Raw genomic sequence first — 9,052 nt, 5'->3', positions numbered from 1 at the left:
TTGGTAAGCTTGTGAAAATACCCTCCAGCTTTCTCTGTTTCTCTCACCACAATGCAGTGTATTGCGCAGACGCCACAAACAGACTTCAACTCTGACGAGAGTCGACACAACCAAGCACAGAACATAGAACAGCGGGATAGATCGGTATGACCCACATAACAGGACAGCGTTACAACCACTACCATGCCATAATACCATACAGACAGACACGCCAACCCAACCCCGTGCACCCGACCAAACCGGCTCAAACGCGAAGACGACCCGCCCCGTCCCATAACCGCCATTGCCAGCCAGTCCAGTCCAGTCCAGTGAAAAACCCGTCCGTTTTTTTTGTAGGCCCTTTTTTTTTCTCGTGAACCCTGACCGTGACCGTGACCGACCGTGACCGCACCCGCCACCCAACCGTATTCCCTTTTCCGCTATCACAATGACTGCCCCGAATAGGTAAAATAAATACTGACTGGCTGGCCTACGCTCTGGTAGGCGGGCACATAGGACGGTGAATAAAACATGGATTGTTCCGCATGGCCCCATCCGTGACACCCGACCCCAGCACCTCTGACCGTGGCCCAAATAACAAAAAAGCCGCTGCGAATAAAACGGGCCGGAGATACTTCATTACCAACCCACCCACCCCGTTTATCTATTCATCCGTCCCCGTCCGTACGTCAAAGCCGGACCTAAGGTTTAGGTTTAATCAGACTGACCAATCGCTCAGGGGCCTCTATATCCACCAGGAGGAGGCATCATCCCGCGCCGGTCGAGGCCGTTCAGGCGATCTAACTCGTTAAATAGATTCGGCGGCCCACCATACCCGCCCATACCGAGTGCGGGTCCGGGGCCGGGTCCGGCATTACGCGGCTGGGGCCCGTCTGGGCCCTGGAAGCCGGGGCCACCACCCATCCCAGGAGGGGGCATGAACCCCGGGGGCGGGCCGCCAAAGAATCCCGGTGGCGGCTGCATTGGGCGTGGGGGACCGGAAGACGGGCCGCCCATGCCATCCGGCGGCGGGGGACCACCGCTGTGAGGAGGCCCCGGGGGGAAATTGCTCGGACCGCCGTGGCCGTGTGGAGGCGGAAAGTTAGGGAGGTACATGCCTGGCATGGGGACGTTGCGGGGTCCGTTGTTCATCAACCCTGGAGGCGGGATCATGGGTCGCTGGGGGGGCATCTGACCGGCTGCGGCAGCGGCGGCAGCGGCAGCGGCGGCGGGGTTAACTCCGCCCATGTGGAAGTGGTGCATCTGGTGGTCGAGACCAGGAGGAGGAGGGGGGCGCTGCAGAATCTGCGTCGGCTGTGGGGGTGGGCGGCCGTCGATGTCTCCTGGATGGAATTGGTTCTCGTCTAAGAAGCCCGGCGGGCCGCCGCGCATCTGCTGGCGTTGGGAGGAGCTCCGCTCCCGGGGGTGGTCTTGCTCGCGGTCCGGCATGTTGGCGAGCGGCACCTGCTTGGTCGGCTGCGGCATGCGGAGCATAAGCTGCTCGGCGCGTGGTGGCTCTGGTGTCTCGCGGCGGCCCTGCATGAGACCCACTAAGAATTCCCTATTTCGGTTGACGGCCGTCATATTCTGTTGTTCTGCGCGTGCGAGAGGCTGGCCGGGAAGATGGTGGCGCTGAGCGAGGAGATCCTGCAGGGCTTGCTCCGGGCGAGAAACCTGTGGGGGGGGCATTGGGAGCCCGACCGGACGAGGGGAGATAATGTCGTGTAGGGAGTGTTGGGAGCCGCGTGTGCGCGGGTCTTCGCGCCTATCTTGGTTGCCGTATTGCTGGAATGGTTCCGGTGAAGCCATTGCGCTCTTCTGGAGCAGCTCTTGGAAAGGAGAGGTCTCGGGAAACCTGCCGGGGGTCGCCTGCGATTGGGGTGCGTTCGGTTCCAAAGCCGGCCCAAGACCTGACCTCTGGAGCTTCTGAATGAGAAGGGCAAACGCTTCCTTCTCGGCCTCGGTTTGGTGAGCCGGGCCAGGCCTGTCGCCCGGCTGGACCGCCGCCGCGGGAGTCGGCGGTTCGGTCCTCGCCCGGTTGTCCTCTTGGGGATTTAGGAACGCCATGAATCTCGAAGATTTTCCAGTCCTTGGTTTAGCCGCGTCTTTCACCTCGGCAATCGGCGTCCCGACGTCGAGACCGGCACTACCGTAGGCGGCAAAGAACTTGTCCGGCGCCTGCTCAGTAGCAGGAGCCGAGGTAACTTTGTGCTCGACTTCGACGGCTGCGGCAGCTGCGGCAACTGGTGGCTGATCGAAGACCATGTTGGGTTTCTCTTCCTCCTTCGGAGCACCGCCGCTTCGGCCCGCCTTCATGGTCTCCATGAATTTTTTGAAGTCCTCTTCCGTATGGCCTTGGGGCTTGTCCTCGAGAGGCTCATCCAGCCACTCGGGGTCGTTCTCGACACGCGCATGGCGATCGCGATCCCACCTTCGCTCAAAGTTTCTGTCGTTACGGTCGCCATACCTGTCGTTGGGTTTGCTGTCTTCAGGGTCCCGGTCGCGCCAGCTCTTGGCCTTCTCGATGCGCTCCCGCTGAGATTTGGGAGGAGCATCAGAGCTGCCGCCGGCCGCATTCTCCCTGAACCAGGACTCCGACTTGCCCCGGCCCAGCCCATTCCTGCGTGGGGTTTCGGGGTCTTCGGCCTCTTGGTCTCGCGAACGGCGCTCAAACTCGCGGTTGCGGCGGAGATCCCCGCCCTCTCGGTCGTCTCGATCCCGCGGCCGGCGGTTGTCGTCCCGGGGGCCGAAGCGGTCATTGCCGACGCCACCCATGCGCCCTTGGAAGCGCTCAGCGCCCTCGTGGCCAAAGCTCTTGCGCGGCGGCACAGTGTTCCAGCCTTCGCCGTCTTGACCCTGGCCAGGCTGCCGGCGGGAGGTATTGTTTCGGTTGTCCGAGTCGTTAGCGCGGTCACGGAAGGCGAAGCGGTCGGTACGGTCCTGTCGCTCCTGTCCCCGGAATCCCTTCTCGGCGTCACTATTCCGAACGCCGCGCATTGACGTGGCGGATGCAGATGCGAAGCTGGTCCGCGGTGGACCAAGAATAATCTCATCGGGGTCTGTGTGGTGTCGGTCAGCCCAAGGTACACGGTCCAAAAAAAAAAAACCCAAAAAGAAAAACCAGACAACCGCCAGGCGTTGTCTGGCTGCCTCGCCATGAGGGGATGAGACATACTCGATGCATTTCTCGACCCATTGCGATCATGGGGTGGGCGCCTGTTCTCTTGATTCAAGAGCGCACCGCCTTCTCCGGGTTTGGGGCGGTCGTTGGTTATTTTTTGCTGGGTCCGGAATGTCTCCGGAGGTGGCCTAGAGAAGAGCAAAGTTAGATACAGGCCGCGTAGGAGAGGGCATGTGTACGTGGTAGGTAAAGGGAAGGCGGAAATTGCATACCCCATCCACTCCTCAGGAGGGGGCAGATTTGGAGGCTTAACGCATAGCGGCGAGTCCCGCAGATGTAGCAGAAACTCTGCCGTATACCGTTCAGCCATGTCGACTACCATCAACTCAAGATTAAAAGGCGGCCTGTATGCGATGGTCGAGTCTATCCTCGGCGGGTGTTGAGTGAGCTGGCGGTGTCTCGATGAGATGCGGTTAGATGTGCAGGAGCGTGGGTTTCAGTTGCGGTGCTTTCGAATCCAAGTTACTCGGGTGGGAGCACAACAAAAAGGCGGAGTGAGTCGGCGGTGGGGAGGCAAAAAAAAAAAGGGGGATTAAAAGTACGGCCTGTGTTTATCCTTTCGCTAGGTGCTAGAAGTGCGCGATTTGTAGGTGTAGCGGTGGTTGAGTATTGATGCGCTGTTCATGAATTGGTTGTGGAATAGCTTTCATGGTTGCGTTCGGTTTTGGGCTGCCATGGATCTTGTTTGCCGCCTGTGGCAGGTCGCAGTCCATCAAATCAATATTAAAACCGGCCCTAGCCCCAAATGGTCGCTCTTGACCAGGCTTTATTTACACGAGGGTGGCGTGGCCAAGCTTGGGCAAGGGAGCCAATACAAGGCAAGGGTGTTCGTCTGAGTAGCGGGGTTCCTGCTGTCAGTTGCCCAGGTATCTGGTTTGTGACTTCCATCCTTCGATGAAGATAGGTATAAATTACCTACGAGGACCTTAAAGAATACTGATATCCTAGTGGCCATTTGCAGCGCTCACAAATTGAACCTACTATTATATGCTCTTGCCAGTTGCATTTTCAGTTTCTTGGTGAAACTTGCCTCCTTCTGTCTCAGACAAACCGCTCCCAGCTTCCCATCGATTTGATGTCGCACCGTAGGAAAGATGCATTGGCAGGCTGCAGGGAAAATACCTATGATCTGATAGTGAATCTTCGCTACGCTGGCTCTTTCCGCTACTTCCATTAGGTTCTCAAAATATCAACACCACAATGCTAAAGTTATGCCTGCCCAACACCCAACGAACCCCTACTCCAAGCCCTAACCCTGTCCTGGTCGCACGTCTCCCATACCCTCCTTCGCAACGCCCCATAGATGACTGCCTCGCCGGCATCCGAGCAGCCGGCCTGTCTCGCGTCAAGCCAGCTTACAATACCGAATCTTGTCGTCAGCGTCGTGCTTCCCCCCTCGATTCGGGTAGCCCGGTAGAGCAACCGCAGCACCTGGCTCCGGAGCGGCAGCCTCATGTATGGGTTCGCCGCCAGCGCCAGGATCCGCTCGAGTACCGGGCCCTTCGCCCGCTTCTTATGGAACAGTTCGAAATCGTGTGGCGTGCGGAGCCCGTCAATCAGGTATTCCAAAAGCCAATTTGTCTGAGCGTAATATGTGTCCCCGACCATCGGCTCCTCCGAGAGGACCTCGTCTACAAGCGGCAACCTGTCCAGGCTCCAGAACGGTCCGCGCGTGAGAAAGATGTTGACTTTGGAGTAGAGACTCGAGAGGGGGTCCCGGAGGACATTGAGCGCGTGGCATGCAAACGAGGCAATTGCGCTCGGTAGTGGCCCGTCGTTGATGTTGTCCCTTGCCGTCTCGGCGAGTTCTGAGAGGAGCAACCAGATCTGCTCCTTCTCTTCGTATTCAGATTGCTTGATTTTTGCCGCAGCCTTGAGGATATTGACGAGCGCTTCTTTTCGTATGCTGGCGTGTTCTGAGACGAGCAGGGCGATGAGTGATGTGAGGTAGCCCTCATCAACAAGCTCATCCACTGTCTTGGTAGTCCATTTCACCAAAGCTGCGTTGTCTGCCTCCAAACTATCCGGAAGGTGTAGCGTGTCCTCCAAGGCCTCGGCATCCATTTGGGGCTCCGACTTTTCCTCCGCCTGGCTAGCGGTCGTGCTCCTGGGCTTCTTGGCTTTGGTTTCTGTGTTCCGAGGCGTTGGATTGTGCTCGAATTCCAGGTCCTTTGGCACGCCGGCCTTGGCGAGCTTGCCCTTGCTGTCAGCAAGGTATGTCACCATGCTCGAGAATATTGAGTCGAGTAACGGTCTGCTCTCCCCAGCAGTTGCTGACAGCCCCAAGAATCCGGGCAAGAAGCGGCCAAGGGCTTTAATGATGGCTTGTCCCCCATCCTTTGCTGCAACAAACGGCAATTGCTCCAGCATAGCCATTGCAATCGGACTTGCGACCGCCCCCTCAAGGTCTTTCTCTGCGGTTTGGATGATGTTTTGTATTACCTCTTGCATCTTTTCGACGTACTTAACTGGGGTATTCGCACAACGCGTCAGGCAGTTGTCTAAGAAAGGCCATAGCGGTGTGGTGGAGTCTGGCGAGGACTGGCGTAGCGACTGTAACGCCTCGAGAAGGGCAAGAAGCCCGGGGTGTTTGTCAACGGTGGGCACCAGCTGTTGCTCTACGGCGACAAAGTTGAGAACGCTCCGTATTGCCTCCAGCGCGACCCCGTCCGGAGCATCGACGTAAACTTTCAGCAGCAGCGTGAATGGAGAAAGCGACATCCCCTCTGGCGCGGTAAACCAACGCATTCCGGGCGAATATCCGGCAATGGCAAGCAAGTTTTCCAACTCCTTTAGATTTAGAGCGAAGTCCCGGGGGTCATCAAGTTCTTGTCCAGACAAGCGGCCCAGAGCTGTTTCTAGGAAAGGAGAGACGTCGAATTTGGCCATGAGAGCGACCTGCGGCAGCACCTCGTAGCAGAGGCGCAACAGGCGGCTGCCTGCCTCGCGATGTAGAACATCGCCCTCTGGTATGGCTCGGTACGAGTTGATCATTTCCTTGATACCAGGACTCCTCTGGCAGAACTCATCCACCAACCTGCGTGCGGCCTCCGCCCAAACAGTCTTGTTGGAGTGGGACGCATCTTGGTGCATCTTGATCGCGGCATCCAACTTTTCAATGGCAACTACTAAGATGCGAGTGGCGAAGAACGAAATCATGTTCGACTTGTTGGTCAGACTCCGGGTTAGCGCCTTCTGGTTTAGTGGGAGAGGTAGGATGTTGTCCATGACGATTGAAGTCGGTGGGGGCAGTTCACGAAAGGTTCCCGCGCGACAGAAGTAGTCGGGGACGGAGAGGGTGACCGTGTTGAAGAGGAAAGCGGCATAGCCAATCCATGTGGCCGAAAGTTTGGGTTCAAAGGTGAAGGACTTATTGGTGAGGAAGTAGTGGGCGACCAACTCGGGAGCGACCTTGAAGATGGAGATGATGAGCTCGCTCTGTTTGACGCTCGACCACGGACGTAGGTTTGGCAAGAAGTTTGACAAGGTATAATTTCGAACAGGGACCTCAGTTTTGAACTTGTTCATCCAAACAATGGCTTCTAGCCCCAAGTCGTCGAGCTCGGCGGTCGGGACCACGGTATCCGGGTCAATTTCCCTCGGGTAGAAGCCGGAATCCTGTCTCAACACACCACAGGCCGGATCAGTGCACGCCGTCATGAGAAAATTGTGGGCGATGTCGGGTATTGAAGTCTCATCATCGGCAGGCGTGCCTAAACGGTATTGGTAAAGTGCTGCGAGGCGGGTAAGCGTTGACGTATTTAGCAGATTCGCCTTGGCCTCGCGTAGGAGCTTGTCGTCCAACAGGACATGGTTCCGCAGCCCCTCTAAAAGCTCCCGCACGAGGTAGGGCGGGTCCTGCTTGACATCGCGCGTCAGCGCAGAAACGATGTCTCTCTGGGACAGCAGCTCTTTCTTCGCCTCCGGGTGGAGAAACTTGAGGGCGCTAAGGAAGAAGAGGATGGCATTGGTGCGGGCTGATGGCCGCTTGGTATCCTCGGCCTCCTCTCCGATGTGTACAATGCCCATGTTCCGTGCCAGCGATTTCAACATGGACGCCCTAGCGCGGAAAAGGGGCCTCGCCACGGCACCGCCGTCAAAGCTAACGGCCTCTTTCAACATCCTCAAAGTTGGCGAGATTATGAAGGCCTTTCCCTTGTCGGCAGCCAAGTTGCGCGCTATCAGCTCCTGCTGGCGTTTCTGCAGCAGGGTTCTGCAAATAGCTAGCCCCAAAGGCACCGTCTCGAGGGATTGCGAGAGCAGCTTCAGGAGCAGGGCAAGAACGACCGGCACGGCAGACGTCTTTGTTTGTCGGTGTTGATTTGGGCGGCGTAGCTCCATGTTTGCATCATGTCTGGTAGACAGACCGTATTCTCGTCGTCGTCGTCGGCGGGCCTCGCGAACTGGAGGTAGTCCCGTAGGATCTTGGGCCGGTCGCCATGGTCGCTGTCCGGGTCAAGCAAGTCGTCGAGAAAGAGTTTGAAGGATTGTAGACCTATGAGCGGAGGGTTAGGCATTACTGATAACAAAAAGTACTACAGGACAACTATCAACAGCAAGTTCACGCACCATGCCGGGCCCGTACTGGGTCCTGACTGAATGAGAGTAGTTGTTGCAATTGTCTGCTCGCGTGGATTTCCTCGGATGTCGGTGCTTCATGGACAATTTTTTGCCTCTTCCTCGATGCGCCAGCGCCGTCTGGGCCGCGAGTAAACCGTTTCCCCATACTATGTTGCGCAATGGTTTATTTTTTTTTTTTTTTTTTTTGCATGTCCATGCTCGACTTGAACTTGGCGCAGCGCGCATGGAATTTCAATATTTTGCAGTAATTTACCGCCTTCTTATCGCATGTCAGCGGGGCGATAAGCGACGTCACCCCACCCCCAGCTCTTTCCAGGGGCAGGAGTACCTTAGGGTTAGGGTCCAATGGCAAGCTTCCAAGCCTCTAAGCCTGCTTTATACGCCCTCCCAACAACATTTTTTCACCGATACATCCTTCCTTCGACTTGCTCGCCACCAATATTAGAATTGGCATTGGGCCGCCCTCTCAACTTCAAGATATTCTTATCTACGCTCTGCTGTGCTGAAGCCTTTATTTTTTAGTTTTAGGAGGAAGGCTCAGAGCTGTACCTCTTGGCACTGGGTGAATTGGATGAACTGTTGACTCGGACCCTGGATTGGATTGACTCGTGCTGCTTGGTGTTGCATACAGCCGAACAGTCATCCTGCATCACAGAGCATCCGTTTTCCGTCAACCACCAATTCGAAGGCTCGCAGACGCACCGAATATGCCTTCCAGCTCCGGAAACCAGCCAATCCCGGCCAAGAACAGCCCTTCGGCGGGCCATCATGACATCCAATCAGCTTTTGCGTCGTCCTTTCGCTCGGGGTCGCCTCTGGCACAGGAGATGTTAGCCCGTGATTTAGCGGAGTGCTCGGATGAAGATGGAGAGGTGCCTTTTGACACAGAGGCGATCGAAGAGGGAGAGGACGACGATGAAGCTGATGCTCTTCCCGGGCCAACCCTCTACCGCCGGCCAAGCGGCATCGCATTTGGTACCACACGCCCCGCCTTTGGCCCGGGTGCGCTCGACGAGCCAGCCTTGCTCACTCGCACGGAACGCACCCGCAGCCGCGATGAGGAGCGCTCTCTCCTCCGGGACAACCACATCCTTCCTCCCAAACATCAACATCACCGTGCCCCGAAGAAGGGTCTTGCCGGCCAAGTCTCGGGCCTTTACAAGCGGCTCTTCAGCACGAAAGTGCGCCTTCCAGCCGGCGACGAGGAATCACCTCACTCCCGGCACAAGCAGCACCGCGATCGTGTCATTCTGACGAGACATCCTCTCCTGCTCTCTTCCTGCCGCTCTTCTGCGGCAAACCATTCCCCAG

At 57.1% G+C, this 9,052-nt stretch overlaps 3 protein-coding genes across 3 annotated transcripts in view; 1 reads left to right on the top strand and 2 right to left on the bottom strand.

The window, feature by feature from the left end:
* Positions 1-714: 714 nt before the first annotated feature.
* Positions 715-3,470, bottom strand: CHGG_04644 (uncharacterized protein; the record flags this gene model as incomplete). Its single annotated transcript, XM_001223857.1, has 3 exons — positions 715-3,038; positions 3,155-3,288; positions 3,373-3,470. The coding sequence occupies 3 exons, from the start codon at positions 3,468-3,470 to the stop codon at positions 715-717; spliced, it is 2,556 nt and encodes an 851-aa protein (XP_001223858.1).
* An 899-nt stretch (positions 3,471-4,369) lies between these two features.
* CHGG_04643 (uncharacterized protein) lies at positions 4,370-7,886 on the bottom strand (the record flags this gene model as incomplete). The annotated part of the gene is made up of 3 exons (XM_001223856.1): positions 4,370-7,360; positions 7,528-7,655; positions 7,730-7,886. The coding sequence occupies 3 exons, from the start codon at positions 7,884-7,886 to the stop codon at positions 4,370-4,372; spliced, it is 3,276 nt and encodes a 1,091-aa protein (XP_001223857.1).
* A 562-nt stretch (positions 7,887-8,448) lies between these two features.
* Positions 8,449-9,052, top strand: part of CHGG_04642 (uncharacterized protein) — a gene marked incomplete at both ends in the record, with an annotated part of 2,248 nt that continues 1,644 nt past the window's right edge. Inside the window, one exon of the mRNA XM_001223855.1 lies at positions 8,449-8,985. Coding sequence (XP_001223856.1) covers positions 8,449-8,985 — 537 coding nt within the window. The remainder of the gene's footprint in view (positions 8,986-9,052) is intronic.

This window comes from Chaetomium globosum, genomic scaffold (genome assembly GCF_000143365.1).
Source record: "Chaetomium globosum CBS 148.51 scaffold_4 genomic scaffold, whole genome shotgun sequence".
In the NCBI taxonomy this organism is placed as follows: Eukaryota; Fungi; Ascomycota; class Sordariomycetes; order Sordariales; family Chaetomiaceae; genus Chaetomium; species Chaetomium globosum.
This window is presented reverse-complemented; position numbering and strand designations above follow the sequence as displayed.